The following is a 19,269-nucleotide window of genomic DNA, read 5'->3' on the forward strand; positions in this document are numbered from 1 at the left end:
TGGATCTTAGCTCGGGTTTTGACGTATCCAATTGTGCTTCTCAACTTCTGCCAAGTTCACACTTAACTTTCATTTATTCACCACCATCGACAGCTCATAGGTTATTCTCAGTACATATCTTGACCTCTTCCCAAGGTCTTTTCTTTAACTTGAATGGCTCCATTTAATACCCCCATATAGCTATTCTATATTTTTATAATGAAAAACATCGCCTGAATCAGATCAGAGGTCATTGTGATTTCGCTTCTAAACTCCCATTCTGATATTTTGCTTCAGCTGTGAGGATGAAAGTCACCGTTTCAAGCTACCCACCCTTGGGCCAAGTCACTCAGTTAAAAGACAAAACTTTCCGGTTTATTGCTCGATTAGAAGTAGAAAAGGATCTTGCGGATGATCTTTGGGAGGTCGCTATCTGGCGCTCTTCTAGTAATTCGGATTGGATCGAGGACTTATTAGCTCCTACATCTGATAATCCTGACACCGATGTTGCTTTTCCATCATGCCTCCAAGCTTCTAACCCTTCGGATGCCACCTTATACTTCCATGCAACGTTTTCTGTTTCGTCGCCAATAAATTTTACGCTCAAGTTCCGCAATGCCCCTAGCCAACCTTGGACGTGGGCTCGTGATATATCGGGTACATCCGATGGGATTGTCTTGGTCAACACTCTCTCCAAAATCGATGATGAACCCTTGTCGAACATCATCCATGAACTGAACCCAGACCTAAAAGTTAAAAATGCTTCAAGTCAAACACCTGGTACTCAACTTTGGACTATTAACGCCGATGTCGGTCCGGCCGAAGACGACCGTTCTGCCTACGCCAATATCGAGCTTGGGAGTCCATGGGGTGGTGCTCTACGGTAAGCCATAATACCAAAGTCATTTTAGACTTCATTTATTAGTGTCCATTATGACTGCGAGGCTGACATGCCTCAGGTATTTTGCCCTAGTTCGTCACGGATCTCCGTGGTTGGGGCCTAGACATGGTAGCAGCCCATTCAGCTTAGATAAAGACGCTGTGATGTGTTCGTTTCTAAGCAACGATGGTAGAAATCTAGTTCTATTAGGAGTCAGTGGGGTAGCCGGCATAACCACACTCCTTTGTAGCTCAGATTCAGGGTCAGTGAAATTGCATGTAAGTACAATTATGAATTCAGACTTGGCCCCCTTCGAAATAAAAATCTTATGACTTATAGATACGTAATGATGATGTTGCCGAATCATCTGGGCTAGTTCTTGCCGCAGTTGGTGATAGTTTTGAGTATGCAATGGCGGCTGTGATGTATCACGCCCGAACCGTTGTCCTTGCTGCGGGGGACAACCGAGATGAGTTCACCCAACAGCTTAAAAGCCTCAGTGGCGATATCAAACCAGAATGGTATGAGAATTGGTATGATGGATTAGGATATTGTGAGTGTTATATCAGTTCTTCGTTCTGCGAACACGTACTAACGAATGGATAGGCACCTGGAATGCTCTAGGTCAACAGTTGACCGATGAGAAAATACTACACGCCGTTGAGGAGTTAGCGAAAGATCATATCAATATCAGTAGTCTCATTATAGATGACAACTGGCAAGATATCGATTACGAAGGCGAAGACCAATATCAACGTGGCTGGAAAAGCTTTGAGGCAGAACCCAATGCGTTCCCTCATGGACTTGGAGATACGGTGTCTCGTATTCGCTCAAAGCACCCAAGTATTCAGCACGTGGCCGTTTGGCATGCCCTCCTAGGGTATTGGGGAGGGATATCGAGCGGTGGTGATCTCGCAAAGACTTATAAAACAGTACAGATTGGTCGAGATGATTCCAACCTCGAAGGACCCATGACGGTCATTGCCAAAGAAGACGTTGGCCAATTCTACGATGACTTTTATAAGTTCTTGTCTAGTTGTGGAATTGACGCCGTCAAGACAGACGTCCAATACATGATGGATACTTGGGTTTCCGCCAAAGGCCGCCGAGAGCTTACGGAGACGTATCTCGATAGCTGGATGATCTCGGCCTTGAGACATTTCAGTATCAAGGCTATTTCATGCATGTCTCAAGCACCTCAACTCTTATTCCACCAGCAATTACCGCGCAATCGACCGCCCATGGTCGTGCGAAACTCCGACGACTTCTACCCCGATGTTCCAGATTCCCATCCATGGCATCTCTTCGCAAATGCTCACAACGCCCTACTCACACAACATCTCAACGTGTTGCCAGATTGGGATATGTTTCAGACCGACCACGAGTTCGCGGGTTTCCATGCCGCCGCACGATGTCTTAGCGGGGGTCCCATTTACATCACCGATATCCCGGGAAAGCACAACAAAGACCTTATCGACCAAATGACGGGAACAACCCTTCGAGGAAAAACCGTCATCTTCAGGCCCAGCGTTGTTGGAAAGAGCATCGATCCTTACACGAGCTACGATGAGCACGCTCTCCTCAAAGTTGGGAGTTACCACGGCAGAGCCGGAACGGGAACGCCGATTTTAGGTGTTTTCAATATCTCCAAACAACCTATAACAGAGCTAATCGCGCTCGCAAATCTCCCAGGCGTGCTTCCGTCGGTTGAATACGTTGTGCGCTCCCATCGTAGCGGCCTTGTCACACCTACTATCAAACCCAGGATTGACGCAGCCAATCTAGAAGTATCGTTAGATGTTCATGGTTACGATATACTCACAGCCTTTCCAGTGACACAATTCACGAGTGAAACAAATGATACCATACACGTCGCCAATTTGGGTCTCATCGGTAAAATGACAGGAGCCGCTGCGATTGTCACAGATCAGTCCGAGTTGCTCCATACAGGTAGAGTGTTCTTGGATACGCGGCTTAAGGCTCTAGGAGTTCTCGGTAAGTACCTTCTCCCACGCAGGGAAGTCACTCGTAATATTAATTCATCTCGTAGGAATATACATCTCGAGTCTACCCGATATGTCGATTGAGCGAGACTTCATGGTTACCGTTTTAGGCCAACCGATCCCGCCTCATACAGTTGCCGTAAATGAGGCCGATAACCACGTGTTGAGTATCGATGTTGAAACGGCATGGAGGGAATTGAATATCAACCCCGGATGGAGCAATGAACTTGAAGTCAAAGTCTACTTCGATATCGAATATCCCTAATTGTGACTTGTAGACTTAGGCATTTTATTGGGTAAAGGTTGGATTGGACGGTATGGCATGATTATGACGAGAATGATATAAACGACACGGATACGGCTTAGTTGGTTCCTCCGACTTATTAGCCAATATTAGATTAGGAAGCTACATGAAATGCTAAATACATCGCATTAACGCTTGTATTCGGATATTGCTAGCTTATCAACAATTATCACCAACTTATTGTGGGAAAAGGTTAAGCTATCCTCACGAATATAGCATTTTACCCCAGCTTAAGCTTTTCCTAACTTCTTCGCCTCGGCAGCTACGCCGCCGGCGATCTCATCCTTCAAGCTCGGGCTCTTAGGCTCCCAGCCGAGATATTTCTTGGCTCTCACCGCTACGCTCTTCGAGTTGGTGCCCAACTTCGGGATGTCAATCTCTTTAGTGATCGGTTCTGGAATAAGACCCTGTTTTGCGGCCTCTGCAGCAACCCACTGTGACACTTCACTCCACTTATGCACGCCGTTGTTGAGGAAGAAATACGCCTTGGGTCCGAAGATCTCAGGGTTGCTATTCTTGGAGGGGTCGAGCGCGGCCTCGACAGCCAGCACGTAGAATGCACCCAGATCATGTACGTGCACGTTGTCCCACTCGGTTAACCCAGGAGCCTGGATTGGCGCGTATCCGTGATTGAGCGTGTACTCGATGATCCCAGGGACCTGGATACTGCGTTGGTTGGTCGGACCGCGACCCACGCCGTAAATAGTAGGGGGTCCTACAATCAGCGTCTTGACAGCGGGGTTGTCGTTCGCGGCGATCACAATCTTGTCAACGTCGCGGTGAATAGCAGTATCCGGTAAGTTGAGAATGCGATCAATGTCGTCGATGTCGTGGTACTTCTGCTCGGGTAGGGGTGGTTGCCCATAGCGCTCGTGCGTCGCGTCATACCAGGTTAGAATGCCGGTCCCGCACAGATGAATCCAGTAACCTGGTTTCTCAGCGCTGTGGCCGGCTGCGAGACCCTTGGCGATGGCACGGGCCGACGGCACATTGTCGGCTGAGTCAGCAGTGTCTGGTGGGCGTTAGTAATTTACATTCATTTCCCCTCTTTGAGGGTATTTGTGACACAGTAAAGAATTGAAGGAAAAGAAACGTACGAACTACAATATCCGCGGCAGCAGCTTCTTTTTCGATGACTTCGGAATCGTCTAGGGTCCCATAGACTAGACGGGCATTGGGGTAGGCCGCTGCTACGGGTTTGCCCCGCTCCTCGTTCCGCACCAGCAAGGTATACTCGTATTCCGGGTGCGCTTTGACTAGCGAGTAGAGAGCATCGCCGCCAATGTAGCCTGTAATTTCAAATATTTAGTTTTTGAACCAGTAATATGAGATGCTGCCGTCTTATGTGTCTCGGATGCGTACCTGTGGCACCGGTGCTGTTATGACAAGGTTAGTTGTTAATAAATCCTTGTATTTCTACACCGGTCTAGAGTGGCTTACAGGAAGATCTTGGGGGCCATTCTCAAAAGTGTAAAATTGGTTCCTAAATATTTAGTATGGGAGAGGTATGAATAGGTAGGGAAGATTCGAAACTATGACGAAGTTTGAGGAAGGATAATTCACGATGGTTCCTTCCTAGGTATGTTTGATGTGGTAAGAACAATGAAGCTTCATATGCAGACATGAACCTAATAATTATACCTTTGGGCTTATTACGTAGCTATCTGATGAAGAAGTCGCATGACAAATTGGGACACTATTGTTACGCCATCGGGGGCATTTTGATCCCACTTTCCCCCACTCTTGAGGTTACACGATCGAGAAAGTTCGTGCAGATTTCTCCAGTTGTTTGGATTCCGTCTTGCTTTTCCACTCTTACGATGTCCAGCTGAGTGGGAAAGAACCGATTATGTAATATTCAGATTCGGCGTAACTGACGAATAGAATTTCAAATCAAAAATTCAATTCGTAAATTCGTAAATTCGTATTGCTTCAATAATATTCTTCCCCTTTCCTCCGAAATCCATCATTGAAAATCCATACTCCATGGGCTCACGATACGCTATATTGAACCATATAGAACTAAGCAAGACCTAATCCCTCGACAGAGTCTTTGAGGCTCTCTTCTAGGCTAATCCACCCGTTTCCAGTCAATCTCTTGAGAAGTTCTTCCGCCCTCTCGTTCGCTACCTTGCTTTCATCTCTTCCATCATGAGGTGCCTTCGCGAGAATATAACGGTCCGGGTACAGCTTCCTTAATATTCCCAAAATATCATTCCAATTAAAACGATTTGCGGAAGCAAGAAGACGTTCCCCTCTAACGTCGGGAAATATCAATGCGACGATGTGTAATGCGGCATCATCGCGGACATCGACATGAAACTGCGGCACCATCCCCGGCACCTTTTCCTCTAGGGAATCGCTATCCTCTAGCGCAACCTTGACCCAATTGATCGTACTGCGGGAGCCTTGACGGGCCGCATCTAGGGGCCGGCCGAAATTAGCGTTAGGCAGGACCGAATTCAGTGTGAAAGACGGGTTATGTTCTTTGACCCATTGCCACGCTGCCTGCTCGCCCTTTGTCTTACTCGCATAATAGGCAGCCTGGCAACTGTCTTTGCCTTCGTATGGCGGCACCATGGCATTAACTTCTTGGATAGATGCCTCATTCCAGGTATTGGCATCTATGATGACGTCCGAGCTCAGCGGTCTAGGGGTAATACATGCCCCTGAAGAAGAGGTCAGGACCACTCTTTTCATTGACGACTCTCTTGCTGCTGATTCTAGGCATCCAATTGTGCTCTGCACAACGGTGGAGATCGTAGCGTGTGGGTCGGGATTGGACATGATTGGCGCTGCCGTATGTACAAAACCAGATGCTCCTTTGGCAGCTTTATCAAACGCACCAGCCACCGCCATATCAGGTACTTCGATCAACTCGAATCTTTCTTTGCCATACTTTTCATCGAAATAATCCTTGAGCCATTGATCCCTGGGAACATTACGCACGGTACCACGGACAAGATAGCCTCGCTGCAAAAGTTGGTCTGCGATGTGACTCGCAACATATCCGTTGACGCCCGTCACGACCACGAGAGACCCAGGGTTAATCACAAGGTTGACATCAGTCACAGGCTCGCGAATATCGTCTGACAGTTTTGTCGTCTTAATGGGTTTGCGGAAAGCATTCTTTAAGATCGCTATTAAAGCCATTGTATAAATGTTGGTGCTTAGTACTCTTCCAACTCTCGTTTGGTATTAACAGCCTTAGTATGAGATTGGAATGACGATGACAGGTTGCACCAGGAATCTGCTATTATGGTAAGACTTTATACGAGAGTCTCTGCGCACATTGAGACGTATAAGACTATTAGGTCATTCGTACGACACTACAACTCCCGAGCTGGTCCACCCTCCTTTTCATAATGCAGCTACGATAGATCACAATTGCGTCGAGCCACGTTGGTAAGATGACTTGAAATGGCCTCGCGGAGATGGCTAATTGGTGATAGTACCCAACTTCTGTCATTCTTACTGCGTCTTGTACGACGTTCTAACCCCCTAGACCTGGCATGCGACGCTCTCATTGGATGGGAGTTTAAGCCACACACGTTAAGTATTTCTATGGTACTATACCAGTGATAACTAGGAGTCTTCCCATCTCCTCTATCACATGGATAGGGAAATATGAATTGAACACACCCAGAACGTCCAGACACATAGACTACTGCGTTCTGCAAATCCTAAACTTGGTTTAACGACCCCCAAAACGGTATACGATGTCCCTTCTGCAAGACAATGTCATGGTACCGATGTGATGGTACCGCGTCTTTCGAAAAACCGGGATAACATGTATATCAGGCTCGCAGTCACACATCATATGATTATCCCTATGCGGTGCCGTGGAACGAGCAAGCGCTTGGCTTGCTTCTTACTTCGGACGAAGCAGCAAGAGTGGATTTGAGTCTTGTTACGGTAACCAACAGATTTAGCTTGGGTTTTATTCAAGACCCATTACGGGTGCTTACTGGCAGTAGTTTTGCATTTTGCTGGGGTCCAGGCTTCTTTTCTCTTTTGGTGTTAGTTAACTGGATCCTATGCTAATCGGTTAGAAAAAAACGCCATATATTGCTATTGTAAACGTTTATATGGGTAGAAAAGGAATAGGCTAGATGTAGTGGAGTATCGCAAAGGGGTTGGATAGGATGATTTTCCAAGTTACGTAATGTCTTAGCCCTGCGTGTCTGCCAGGGGGGGCTGTATTTCAAACGTCTTATATGCTATAGCTGAGCCATTATATAGCACTCTGTTTGGATGTAAACGATGGGATCGTCGTCACATGATTATAACCGGCAATTTCCTACCCAGGTAAACGTTACGCGAGTTGTTCGTACCGAAGACGTGGTAACGGCCCGGCGGCTTAGTAATCCGATGGAAAGGGGTTATTGATGTTCGTGATAATCCCTTTTGGAGTTTTCCTTCAAAATGTCAACCCAAGACGTGTATACCACCCTCTCTTAAGCCTTATACAACGCAAAATATTCGATCCAATTATCCATCCAGACCCTTGGGACAAGAGAGCCCGTGCTATTGTCCATATCTGGGTTAAAGGGAGACAAAACAAAACAAGCTAGGACCGCTTATAATCCATATACTACCAGAGTTTCAATTTCTTAGATTCATCTTACTTATCAAGAAAACACAGCATTAATTTCTAAAAGCACCCGGACTTGCCTCCTTGAGTATCTGTTCTCCTTCTGCAAGGTCGTTTATGGTGTATTCCTATCCGCCTCAACACTCTGAATGAAATTTTCAATCGAATTCCCGTCCGTTCGAGGCATGGCGATCTCTCCGCCCGACATAGGCGTACGACGGTTGGGGGCTGGTACCCAATCGATCCTCTTTTCCTTTTTTTCCAAGGTCAATACCGCCATCTTCCGAAGCTAAAGATAGCCAGCATAAAGCCACGTACGTCAATGACCCATTACCCCTTTTCTTTTTCCATCTATCACACGGGCCGACCCTACGTGTGCGGCACAAGGTTTTCAACTATCGATACCTACCCTTCGAATCTCTCATTTTGACTTCAGAGTTTGGCGTATCTGTTCTTGATTTACCGTTTCAACCTTTATACTTTTACTAGCCAAGCATTCCCGCCTAATTTAAGGAAGCTACTAGAAGCTTCCAGCTGTGGGCCATGAACTTCAACAAACGGGACTCATAAACCTTAGTATTGGCCAAATTGTCACTTCCCACACAGTGTGTGCCCTTTGGCCCAGTGGTTAAGGCGTCTGACTGTTATGTTTGCTTCGAAGCTTCATACACAAGAAAATCAGAAGATCCCTGGTTCGACCCCAGGAAGGGCAGCTTTGTTTTCATTCTTTTTATTTTTGCCTTGCTTTTTTTAATATTGGATTTTTGGTATGGTTTAGAAATTTAAGGAGTATGTGCGGTGGGTCCCCGCAAAAAGTGCCTAGGTGTTTATAAAATTGTCTGAGCTTTTGGATTATTTACATTTGCGTTTGCTAAAAATAATGACTACTGGCATGGGTACTTGGGTACTCCTGACGGGCTCTACCGTGATCCATGCACTGTACTTTTGAAACTAACTAATAGGTTAAAAAGTGGATTTGCCCGAAATTGAACGGTGGATGAAATGGATATCCAGTCGCGTCGCGTCGAGTTCCACTATATCATTGTAGTAGTTGTAGTTATTCTAATAGTTGAAGGTTGTAAGTTGTTGAATAATGATGGGCGTTCTTGGGTTCCATAGTGTCTCGCTCTGGGCTTAAATATGAGGAGTATTGGTTAACTAAGTTGGTAACTAAATGACATAGTGTTGCTTTAAAAGAGACAGAAGGATAGTCTTGGTTTATGGAATTTCTCAACGTTGGATTCTTTACGTGTATAATAAGATTTGATACAGTAGTGTTAATTATTTTACGTCTCACGGCGGTATGAACAAGTGAGCTATGCCTAAGTTTTCTCATTTATAATGCTTTTTGTGCGTATCTTGTGTTACACAAGGTATATTTCAACTATGAGAGGACACGGTCCGCCACAAGATTAGGTAGCCGTAAAGAGGTGGAAGCAACTTCATTACCATGCGAGTAGTACGCAAGTGACAATGGCTGCCTGTCCTAGTGCCCTCTTCATTATTATATTTTGGGCCAATGCTCTCCCTCCTAGGGCGGTAAGGGGGTCTTACATGATGTGACTCCTCCATGGAGCTAAACTAATCGTTTACAATGTGTAACCGGGACCATAGACTGAATGTTAAAGGCGCATTGTTGTTTCCTAGGGCAACCAACTCATAGTCAGTACCTAAGGTTTCCAAAGTCTGTGTAACACGCCAGAGAAATCCGTGCACCACTACCAGCCACATCTTATTCACTAGATTCCTAGCACCCTAAGCAACGGCTTATAAGTACTAGTAACTCTATGGGTCTTCAAGAAATGAGAGGAGTAACCCTAACTTGGCTTACTGGGCAGTACTATCTTTCACAAGATGAAAGATGGGGAAACCGGCTGAGAGTTCGATCCTCGCGATGGTAACGGTTAGGATGATGCTTTTCCGACCCCCCTCTGGCTTCGGCTACGTTGTGTCTTCTCATCCGTTCCCCTTTCCCTATCCCCTTCACCACCTTCCTTTTTGCCTCATTTTATTTTTTATTTTATCTATTTTTTTTTTTCGGCCATAGTTGCACGAGGAAAGTGTAGAAATAAAATATCGACTCGAGAACGATTCGAACCCCCTACCCCGCGTTCTCAACTAATATAGTTACACTATAATTATACACAAACTTTCACTTTAAGAACATAACGAACTTACCTAGATACGTCGTGGCTGTCGTCTCTCGACTTCAAGTTCGTGACTAGTTACCTCAAGCACCTCGGCACTACAGTCAACTCTCACTCTAGTCTCTAAAACTGACAACTCATCATACGCATTGCTATCGTAACTGTCCTCTATACAAGAAAATAAGTCTAATTAGTAATACAGATTCTGTCCTCTATCCTTAAAGGTGGTCAATGCTGACTAAGCATACCCCCCTTTCTAGTGTTGTACAAGCCCCTTTCCCATCTCTAACCAATTGCGCCTCGCCCCACCATTTAGTTACCAGCGGTCCAGTCTAAAACATTAGAGTACGGCGTGTCTCTCGCCGAGACACCATTGACGACAAGTTGATGCGAGTCCGTGTTAAAGCAGTTGTCGACTTTAGCGGCACTGCAGACCGGCCATACCGTCTTGTCAGACATACGGCAGAATGTCCCTTCGCTAACGTTAACAAAGTCCGGACCGTGCGAAGTCTCGCTGTCGCAGAGATTTTGTGCTGAGTGTTTAGCAGTGTTGCTAATGACCAAGCGGTTGGCGTGAGGGTTGCTTCCGGTGTCAGTGCCGTTGGTGGGATAGCTACCGTTCTGTCTAGGGTAAAGAGGGGAATTTCGGAATCGAGCGGAATTGGCATGCTTCGATGGGCCGAAAGCAGTTGCTGTGTCTCTGCTTTCTACTTCTTCTTCGGAGCGCTTGTTGCTGATTGTATAGTAGGTAATCGAGTGAGGGTCCTTGACATCGGCATAGTTGTATAATTTAAACGGCGGTCCGCCACCGCAGAGCTTGTTCACCTTGTCGGCTTGGTCGGTATTGTTTAGTGAGTCGCCTTGTTTGACGTAGAAGTCGGGCCAGTGCACTTGGAACCCGCTTTGGGGTTGGTCGTTGTTGCCGTCGATCCATAGGCAGTCCGGTTTCTCGTCACTACCTTGGACATAGACGTTTGAGTAATACCTAGTTGACTATAGTTAGCATGCGAGTTAGGCTGATAGGAGTCAGAACTACATACCAAGATCCTCCGCATTGGTGGCCCCAATCTCCGACCCATGAGTACTTGTCTGAACTCGGGAAGGTGATGGAGACAAAGGCAATGCAGATGGCATCGTTGTTGGCGGAGAATAGGGCATATGTACCCTGTTGGTTGACATCGTCATTGTGTTTTACGGTAATGTCTCCGTATCCACCGTCCTTGACTTTGCCGGGGTCGGTTTCTATCCCGAGGAACTCTCCGCCCTCGTTGAACAACCGGACATCGGGAAGATCACCACCGGCGTTGTTAAGACCTCCATTGGTGTCTAGCCCTACAGTGACCCTGACGGTGGATTCCACTGACTTTTGCTGAGGAAAGTTGTTTTCACCAAACGAGATAATTCCAAGTACACCTGCAACCACACCAATTGCTTGGATAATTCCTTCAGCCATTTTGTGTCTAATGAAAAATGAGTGGTGTATCGTATATTGCACACTAAGGAAAGTGATATGCTTTGGTCGTAAAGAATGTAGATAGTTAGATGTCGATGACCGAGACGGCTCTGGATAGGTTATTCCAATATCATACTGCTACCGGAGAGGGTCCAAGTGTCATTTATATCTCAAGATGTATCTTCTGTCTACCTAGGTATTTACTCTTATCATCTACATGATGCTCTCACTGCTATCTAGCACACAAGGATAGCCGCCCATGGCTTGGTAAAGGATCGAGACGTCATTTCGAATAAAGAATTTTTAGAAAATTCACCGAGAATGGTTGTTACATCGAGAACACCAGATATCGCATCTCGTAGTCTATCTAGCCAATTGAGCTCCCTAATAGTTATCGATCGCTGAGGCTCTGGGGCGAAGGATTCTCGATGAAACGGTTCGCTATGTCCGATGGAGTAATTATCCTTGAGCCTGCATTCTAGAAACTGGGTTTAACGGGTGATCGACTCCATTCAAGAATCTGGGGTTATCGACCGACAACCCTCTACGGAAGGTCGAGATAGTAAGCAAATGAGGATGTGCAAATCGCTATAAGAATGTAGCGCCAGCCATGATCCCCTTTATGCGATGCATCCATCTTGCCTAACCTAAAGTGTCTTGCATTATACCCCCGTTTCAGCCTCAACATCCATGTGCTAATATGCTTTTACACTGCCCCGATCGGCCCTTTGCGGCACAGCTCGCTCAGGTGAAGCTGAAAATCTTGGTTCCACAAGAGTTGGCCCAGAGTACAATTGATCATGACGACGTTACATCCTTGGCAGCTATTTACGTACCAACGAATCAATTGCTATCCAATTGTCTATCACTATTTGGCTGGCGATATAGTAAGACGTCAGCAGTTCTCATGGATATATTGTCGTACAACCGCCGTTGTGTAACACAACATGCCCTTAAGGCCACTCTACTGGACCTCTCATCTCGTCAACCGGACCATACATTTGCTTTCAATCAACCCACCGCCCCATTAAGGACTGGTCCATATCATATACAACTTCGCCCTCGGCCTTGATTGAACAATTGGGGGCGCCAATATGTGCTGTGATATATGCGACCAGCAGCATAGATTCAGGACTATAAAAGAAGTCCGTTAACCGAAGGACGCAGTTAGTTGACCAGAAGGCAAATCTCGCCAAAACCAAGACCTATGCTTCTTGGCGCACTTATATAACTCATTTCTCTGCCATAAACCTATCGTCAGCTGGCAATAGGCACCACATCAACCCTTTAATTTCTTTTCTGGCGCAGTGAAAATGCACATATCTTCCACCCTCTTCACGCTCGCCCTCGCGGCGGCACAAGCCCAAGTCCAGGCCCAAGACCTCAACAGCACAATAGTTGGATGCGTTGAAGTTGAGTGCCCGGGCAGCTCTACAGACAAAACAACTGATGACTGCACAATCGCACATACTGGTTCTTTCGGGTCCATCGGAGTTACCCGCATCCCTGTCGTCGGACCTAACAACACCAACACCAACACTGCCGACGCCCCGGCGCTCTCTGGTCTGTCATGGACCAAGGGTTTTAATATCACGGCTTTGAATAGCGGGCGCACGTTTCACAGCTCGTTCTACCTGGGCGCCCCGCCGAGTTTAACCTTGAACGACTCGACGGGCGCATGTGCGATCTTTATGCACGGCGCATCTGGCGCGATCTCATTTCCGGGCGATGGCCCTTACCAGCTTGCCGATGGGACATGCGCGGATGCCATGGGAAGCCCATGTGTTGATGCGCTGGTTTCGCGAGCTCGTACGCTAGTAGACGGATACAATAGCGGCGGGAATAAGTCCGCGATCTCGGATGTCTGCGAGAAGTTGCGTAAAGACTTGGAAAGTAGTAATGACGATGTGTGTTCCAAGATCTCGAATGGCACGTGGACTAACTTCACTGGTACTGGTAAGTTTCTGCCTTTCAATATTGTCGGTGTTGTGTGGATCGCTAACACGAGTTTAGCTCTGACTGGTAATGGCGCGCCGCAACCCATAACGAAGCAGGAGAATACAACTTCGAACTGCTGGCCTATTATTCCTAAACAAGACTCTCTCACGTTAGTTAGCGAATATACTGTTCCGGTAAGTATTCATTCCTTTACTGCTGATAAGGTCATCGTTCCATCTAACAGACAATCAATAGGGGAGTGTCTATGCCGATGACATGGAGAAAGCCCAATGGGCTATTACACCTATTCTCACCGTCTTCTACCCTTCGGATAATGGTACTTTGGTTAGCAACACAGACGCTTCCTTGACGTGTGTCAAGGTCATGGGACCGGAGAGGGCGTCTCTTGGCACTTTCAGCAATGGCCAAGATGATCATGACAATGGTGCTGCTGCGCTTTTGTCGTCGCATTCTCTAGCATCGGCGTCGTTAATCGCGGGGTTGGCTACCATTCTTGCTGCATATACGGCGTGCCTGTAGACGTAATTTGTGTTATTACCTGTATAGTTAGATCTAGAAGCGTTAAAGGCTCCGGGGCCTAGGAAAATGTTGTGATTAGTTCTTAAGGCATCAATAAAATAGGCCGCTTTTATCTTGAGATAGTTCTTCGTATTTGCATTTCGCTGTAGTAATTAGTACACATTATACCCTAGCTTCATCAATCCAGGAATAAGCGTCTTGAAGATATTTATGCGCTCGGAGATCTCCGGACCTCGCATGCCCCTCGAAGTTCTCGGCTCGTGAACAGCGCGCGCAAAGACGTCCGATCTCACCACTCGCTTTCTCGTCGACAACTTCTTGGTATGTCTGCGTTTTTAAATACTTTCCCACCCATAGACCACCGGTATATCGACCTGCTTTCCGAGTAGGTAAAACGTGATTCGTTCCGATGCACTGCTGATATGTCAATTCCATTCCCCTCCAGAGGGGCGAAAAAAAGACATCAGATCGTCCGCAGAAAATCTCACCTTATCACCATATGAAACACAAGTCTTCTCGCCAAGGAATAATGCACCGTAGTTTTTCATCTTCTCCAGCGCCTCTCTGGGGTTTTGGGTCAAAATTTGCACATGTTCGCTTGAGTACACGTCCGCGAGTTGATACGCTTCATCCAAGTTATCCACCACAACCACCTCACCGTAATCCCGCCACGAAGTTCCCGCTAATTCCTTCGTGGGCATATCTACCAGAATCTGGTCAGCGTATTTAATCGTCTTTTGCCCAACTTCCTCTGATGTTGTGATGAGTATAGCAGGTGAATCCGGACCGTGTTCAGCCTGCGATAATAAATCCGTCGCAAGGGTAAAAGGATCCGCATGCTCATCAGCGACAATGAGAATCTCAGTCGGTCCAGCCAGTAAGTCAATTCCAATCTCACCAAAAAGCTGTCGCTTCGCCTCCGCCACAAAAGGATTCCCTGGTCCAGCGATAAAATCAATTTTCTTAATAGATTCCGTCCCTAGCGCCATAGCGGCAATGGCCTGTGTCCCTCCAAGTAAGAAAATCTCATCCGCGCCGGCGAAATGCGCCGCCGCGACAGTAGCATTAGGTATCTGTCCCGCAATAGGCGGAGTGCAAGCGATAACATGTTTGACACCAGCAACCTTCGCCGTTAATATCGTCATATGCGCCGACGCAAACAGCGGATACCGTCCACCTGGAATATAAGCGCCGGCCGTACTAATCGGATTATTCCTCTGACCTAAAAACACACCCGGCTGTATCTCAATCTCGAAGTCCTTGATACTTGCTCTTTGCGCTTCGGCAAATGTCCGCACATTTTTCTGCGCCTCCTTGATATCCGCGATCGTCTGCGCGGGCACTTTAGATATGCATTCTTGGATGTCGCTCTCGCTCAACTTAAACGACGGTGGTGACCATTTATCGAATTTTTCTGAATATGACCTCACGGCATTATCCCCATTAGCACGAATATCATCAATAACGCCCTTCACAATATCCGACATCTTCTGATTGATTGTGGTATTTGGTGTTAAGCCCGCTGTTTTGATGTGTCGAGCGACCATTGTGTTCTCTTCCTATAATATTATCTAAATAGCTGCACTCTAGGGAATTCCTAAGACCTTTCAGAGCTGAAAGCCTGTTGAATATGCAACAGGGTAGCCGCACAATATAGTACTCTGCATAGTACTATTATTACCTCGGGTGTCTTCCCGTAGCGTGGGGATTTGTCGATGCGGAGAGGAGGGGAGCGGGGAGATGAGGGAATCACCCAACGAATCGGCACGGGACTTCTGCCTTCGCGCTTCCTACGTAGTACTCGGCTTGGTAGATAGTTGCCGTCGCCTGTTAGCTGCACCGGCAGAGAGATTTCGACGAAGTAACGGCTGTATCACTTGATACAGACCTAAGAAACGTTTTAGCTTCCAATGTCGTATTGAGCGGACCTCAGTCGTCGTTACCCATACACGCCTCTAAATCCTTCCGTTACTCTTTCTCAAATGTCGAATTCAAAGAACTGAGGATATTCCATATATAGGAACTCGTAAAATAGAGCTTGATTCCACTGGGATGGAATTCATGGTTTCGAGACTTCCTCGGCAATCATTTGGTCATGACGTGAAGGATAATAGCGCCTTAATCCCTACCGAATCACGCCCAAATGAGAATCGTATTATGAATTTACGCTTGATTAGAAATACCTCTAATAAGAAAGAAAGAAAAAGGAAACAACAAATTTATGTCGCTGACCAAACCAGATGTTTTCTAGAACAACGATCCCGAGTCGGAGTCTGACCCAGAGTCTGATTTAAAGTCCGATTCGGCTTCTCCTGATTTCAAAATTTCGAGAGCTAGTCCCCATTGTTGAAGTGTTCTTGTTTTCAGATACTCGTCCGAGGCCCATTCGGTACTTAATCTCACCTTAGTATGATTCATATCATTGCTGATAATGCTAATTCTCTTCTTTAATAACCACGAGGCGGCAATCTTCATCGGAACGTCGTCGGGACTCGTATCCGTGAGTTCTTCGAGAACATCAACGGCGCGCATCTTGGTGTCCGGGCATTCGGATGTCCAACTCGAGCCGCGGTCTACAAGCATGCCTAGGACATCAACGGCGGCATCCATGTGTTCTATTGTGAGGTTGACTTTCTCGGCGTATTCGGTGACGTCTACAAGGCGAGATACCGGAAGTGCTTGCGCAAACTGATTTGTAAATTTCCGTGTCACTGTATCAGATACGGAATTTGATAGCTCTCGGAAAAGCTTCACGTGTGTCAGGCGGCACGTGCTGTTCAGGTAGAAAATTTGGCGGGCCTCAGGTATTTTCTCAAGCGAACGAGGGCAAAATAAAATGTCTGCAACGCTTTCACTAACTATGAGCACCTCGGAGTGTATCAAATACGAAAAGGTAGTGAAACTAGACGTAGCGTTGAGGGGTAAGTCGATATCGGCTCCATTATTGATGAGGAGCTCAACGTATCTTCTCCTGCTCACAATGTCTTTGACTTTTAATGCTTCAAGGAGTGAGCACTGCCATATACTATTGGTCTTGTATGGGATATTGGGGCTTGTGCCATCCGCAAGAAGTCTTTCAATCAAGTCTCGACCCTTTTGGTTCCGAGCAGCCCAAAATACCGTATTTCCATCATCTGCGGACATACCATCGCAGGGAATATTTTTATCTAATAGCATCATTGCGGAATCAGTTGTGGGTCGCTCAGATTGTAGGAGGCGTAAAAGACATTGGCTGTTCTGGAGAAGAATCCCATGTTGATCCGCTCCGAGAATAAGCCCTAAATAAATCGGATCGAGGTTCGAGAGATAAACGTTGAATAAACGCCAGATGTCGATTTCATTTGTTATTGGAGGGCATTTTGAAAACAATATATTGGCGATTTCTAACTGTCTTCGATGGATTGACGTTTCTAAGGCAGACCGATTCTCGGGGAGTTTAGCACGGAGCATTGGATTAGCCCCGAAGCCAAGGAGCATGTTGAATATCCTAAAGGAGTTGTAGTACCCACGCTTGTTGATCCTCAAACATAGAAAGTGTAGAGGTGACAAGCCTTCGTCCGTAATTGCGTCGACTTTAGCCCGCTTTTTGAGAAGTCTTAGAAAGATCCCTGTTTTGACACTTACACAGGCTCCATGGAGGGCTGTGAATCCTCTCTCATCTACCGCATTGACGTTTGCGTCGCGAGAAAGAAGTAGGTCTAAGACTTGCTGCAGACCACTTCGAGCTGCAGCAATGAGAGGGGTACAATCGAAATCGCGGGTGTCTCTCGCTTCGATACAAGATGTATTCTTGACAAGGGCTTCGAGTAAACTGAAACACGGTTTCGAGACATCTATGCCAGATACCTCCAACTCGAGTTTAGGATCCCGCCAGTTAGGCATTGTTGTACCTCTCTGGAGGCATACGTGGATAAGTGGCCTAGAAATACCATATTCTCGCCAAGCTATTTGCACGTCAATGCCGTACGAGATAAGGCTACAGTCCTATCAATGTTAATCAGAATGAAGACCGCGTTGGTCCAAGACATAACGGTCTTCAAAAAGAGGAGACTCACATCGGCGGGGCATGAATGTGAGCCCGTATACTTTTTACTTGCATCTTGTATTCCATATTCCTTGTGAATTAACCATTCGCAACAATGCAGTCGATGGGAGTATCGGGGATCAGAAAATGACTCGGGAATTCCTTGAGTAATTTGATATGTTTTGATGAATTCACGCTCGTATCCCTCGAAGAGGTCGGGGCGATAGAATGTAGTGGAAAAATCGACCTTTTTTGGATAACGAGGCACCTAGCCTAAATGCAATGGCGCGCCAGACTTAATAATTCGCCTTGCCGTGGATATATGCCTTCCACAGAGGGCGAGATGCAATGCGCTCGCAGGCCGAACGGCGGCGGGATGCGGTGCGAGTTCCGTGTCACCATTGGTAATATCGCTGTAAAGCTGCGGGGAGAACCAGCAGCAGCAGATGCCCACAGAGAGAAGACTGAGATTCGCCCCATAATCCACTAAAAGCGATACGATGTCATCGTGTCCGTAGTATGCTGCAAAGTGGATTGGTGTTGCATACCAGTCATCCCAGGAACGGCGATGCTCCCAGCAACAGCGAATTTCGTCATTGCAGAATTCAGCCTCTTCAATTTGATCCAATTGCTCATCGGACTCATCAACGATAGAAGAGCCCCTCCCAGGCTGCCTGAGATAGAGCTTATCTTGAGCCGTAGGACCGCAATGATAATCATTTGGATCAATGCCGGAATCGAGGATTAGTTTCGTAGTCTTGCGATCACCCGCCACCACGGAATATATGAGTCCGAAGCAGCGGATTAATGGGTCTGTGCTGTGGAAGAGCTGAGGATTCTCGGTCACAATCTTGTGGAAACGACGATCTAATAGGGATACTGCAACAAGGTCGGAGACATGATGGAGATTTGCTAGGATTTCAAGAATAATATTTTCATCGAGACCTCTCAACGAAGCCATTCTGAGTTGAGTGCCTACGGATAGGACCAAGGGTAAGTTAGGTAGGTACTTAGGGTATTAAAATGAATTTACAACTATTGGAATGAAAAAAGTGGTTATTAATGAGGAAGAATACATGGCGTCGAAGGTGCCCAATATTTTTATTGAAGATTATTTGGAAGTTAAGTTGAGAAATTAAGTTGAAGTGTTGTTAATGTCTGATGAAGTAAGAAGCATCCCGACGAGAGTTTAGTAGAGCATATGCACCTAAGGAGGACTTTTGATACGTTATCTTAATATGTATATAGATAATATGTCTACGTAATGACTAATATGTAGCTAAGCCCTATTTAAAAATTAGACCGTTTTTAGCCACTGAGGCTTAGGTCATATGGGCCGATAGGCGCCGAAGCCAAGACCAATTAACGCTAAGCGCGTCGGAACGGAACCAGGTTTGCAAGATACTA

The 19,269-nt window shown here is 46.4% G+C and overlaps 8 protein-coding genes and 1 non-coding gene across 9 annotated transcripts; 3 read left to right on the plus strand and 6 right to left on the minus strand.

Moving 5' to 3' along the window:
* Positions 1-53: 53 nt before the first annotated feature.
* F4822DRAFT_391756 (glycoside hydrolase family 36 protein) lies at positions 54-3,225 on the plus strand. The gene is made up of 5 exons (XM_051457153.1): positions 54-862; positions 939-1,137; positions 1,199-1,412; positions 1,466-2,854; positions 2,910-3,225. Exons 1-5 carry the CDS (start codon positions 285-287, stop codon positions 3,125-3,127), a joined length of 2,598 nt encoding a protein of 865 aa, XP_051318456.1. The 5' UTR covers positions 54-284; the 3' UTR covers positions 3,128-3,225.
* Positions 3,226-4,944, minus strand: F4822DRAFT_391758 (NAD(P)-binding protein). Its single transcript, XM_051457154.1, has 4 exons — positions 4,607-4,944; positions 4,529-4,542; positions 4,264-4,455; positions 3,226-4,178 (listed from the first exon to the last, which is right to left on the minus strand). Exons 1-4 carry the CDS (start codon positions 4,624-4,626, stop codon positions 3,397-3,399), a joined length of 1,008 nt encoding a protein of 335 aa, XP_051318457.1. The 5' UTR covers positions 4,627-4,944; the 3' UTR covers positions 3,226-3,396.
* Positions 4,945-5,188: 244 nt separating this feature from the next.
* F4822DRAFT_425887 (NAD(P)-binding protein) lies at positions 5,189-6,319 on the minus strand (the record flags this gene model as incomplete). The annotated part of the gene is made up of 1 exon (XM_051460433.1): positions 5,189-6,319. The coding sequence occupies one exon, from the start codon at positions 6,317-6,319 to the stop codon at positions 5,189-5,191; it is 1,131 nt and encodes a 376-aa protein (XP_051318458.1).
* A 2,051-nt stretch (positions 6,320-8,370) lies between these two features.
* F4822DRAFT_t31 lies at positions 8,371-8,473 on the plus strand. Its single transcript has one exon. It is a non-coding gene; the product is annotated as a tRNA-Asn (tRNA).
* A 1,746-nt stretch (positions 8,474-10,219) lies between these two features.
* F4822DRAFT_425888 (uncharacterized protein) lies at positions 10,220-11,360 on the minus strand (the record flags this gene model as incomplete). Its single annotated transcript, XM_051460434.1, has 2 exons — positions 10,220-10,892; positions 10,948-11,360. The coding sequence occupies 2 exons, from the start codon at positions 11,358-11,360 to the stop codon at positions 10,220-10,222; spliced, it is 1,086 nt and encodes a 361-aa protein (XP_051318459.1).
* A 1,193-nt stretch (positions 11,361-12,553) lies between these two features.
* On the plus strand, positions 12,554-14,051 carry F4822DRAFT_137903 (uncharacterized protein). The gene is made up of 3 exons (XM_051452796.1): positions 12,554-13,316; positions 13,374-13,492; positions 13,554-14,051. The coding sequence occupies exons 1-3, from the start codon at positions 12,674-12,676 to the stop codon at positions 13,836-13,838; spliced, it is 1,047 nt and encodes a 348-aa protein (XP_051318460.1). The 5' UTR covers positions 12,554-12,673; the 3' UTR covers positions 13,839-14,051.
* F4822DRAFT_425890 (histidinol dehydrogenase) lies at positions 14,001-15,385 on the minus strand (the record flags this gene model as incomplete). The annotated part of the gene is made up of 2 exons (XM_051460435.1): positions 14,001-14,252; positions 14,327-15,385. 2 exons carry the CDS (start codon positions 15,383-15,385, stop codon positions 14,001-14,003), a joined length of 1,311 nt encoding a protein of 436 aa, XP_051318461.1.
* Positions 15,386-15,735: 350 nt separating this feature from the next.
* F4822DRAFT_137933 (ankyrin repeat-containing domain protein) lies at positions 15,736-18,039 on the minus strand. The gene is made up of 2 exons (XM_051452798.1): positions 17,894-18,039; positions 15,736-17,814 (listed from the first exon to the last, which is right to left on the minus strand). The coding sequence occupies exons 1-2, from the start codon at positions 17,947-17,949 to the stop codon at positions 16,086-16,088; spliced, it is 1,785 nt and encodes a 594-aa protein (XP_051318462.1). The 5' UTR covers positions 17,950-18,039; the 3' UTR covers positions 15,736-16,085.
* F4822DRAFT_137906 (uncharacterized protein) lies at positions 17,881-19,036 on the minus strand. Its single transcript, XM_051452797.1, has one exon. The coding sequence runs from the start codon at positions 18,821-18,823 to the stop codon at positions 18,131-18,133; it is 693 nt and encodes a 230-aa protein (XP_051318463.1). The 5' UTR covers positions 18,824-19,036; the 3' UTR covers positions 17,881-18,130.
* Positions 19,037-19,269: the final 233 nt, after the last annotated feature.

Source organism: Hypoxylon trugodes (genome assembly GCF_022578975.1).
Source record: "Hypoxylon trugodes strain CBS 135444 unplaced genomic scaffold F4822scaffold_2, whole genome shotgun sequence".
Lineage (NCBI taxonomy): Eukaryota > Fungi > Ascomycota > Sordariomycetes > Xylariales > Hypoxylaceae > Hypoxylon > Hypoxylon trugodes.

Bases quoted from the DNA above. Each gene is read 5' to 3' on its own strand.
- F4822DRAFT_391756 (XM_051457153.1), top strand. From the start codon at position 285: ATGAAAGTCACCGTTTCAAGCTACCCACCCTTGGGCCAAGTCACTCAG. The intron at 863-938 runs GTAAGCCATAAT...GACATGCCTCAG, and splicing joins CCATGGGGTGGTGCTCTACG to GTATTTTGCCCTAGTTCGTC. The intron at 1,138-1,198 runs GTAAGTACAATT...TATGACTTATAG, and splicing joins CAGGGTCAGTGAAATTGCAT to ATACGTAATGATGATGTTGC.
- F4822DRAFT_137933 (XM_051452798.1), bottom strand. From the start codon at position 17,949: ATGGAATACAAGATGCAAGTAAAAAGTATACGGGCTCACATTCATGCC. The intron at 17,815-17,893 runs GTGAGTCTCCTC...ATAGGACTGTAG, and splicing joins CACATTCATGCCCCGCCGAT to CCTTATCTCGTACGGCATTG.
- F4822DRAFT_391758 (XM_051457154.1), bottom strand. From the start codon at position 4,626: ATGGCCCCCAAGATCTTCCT. The intron at 4,179-4,263 runs GTACGTTTCTTT...AACGCCCACCAG, and splicing joins TGCCGCGGATATTGTAGTTC to ACACTGCTGACTCAGCCGAC.
- F4822DRAFT_137906 (XM_051452797.1), bottom strand. From the start codon at position 18,823: ATGGCTTCGTTGAGAGGTCTCGATGAAAATATTATTCTTGAAATCCTA.
- F4822DRAFT_137903 (XM_051452796.1), top strand. From the start codon at position 12,674: ATGCACATATCTTCCACCCTCTTCACGCTCGCCCTCGCGGCGGCACAA. The intron at 13,317-13,373 runs GTAAGTTTCTGC...ACACGAGTTTAG, and splicing joins GACTAACTTCACTGGTACTG to CTCTGACTGGTAATGGCGCG. The intron at 13,493-13,553 runs GTAAGTATTCAT...GACAATCAATAG, and splicing joins TTAGCGAATATACTGTTCCG to GGGAGTGTCTATGCCGATGA.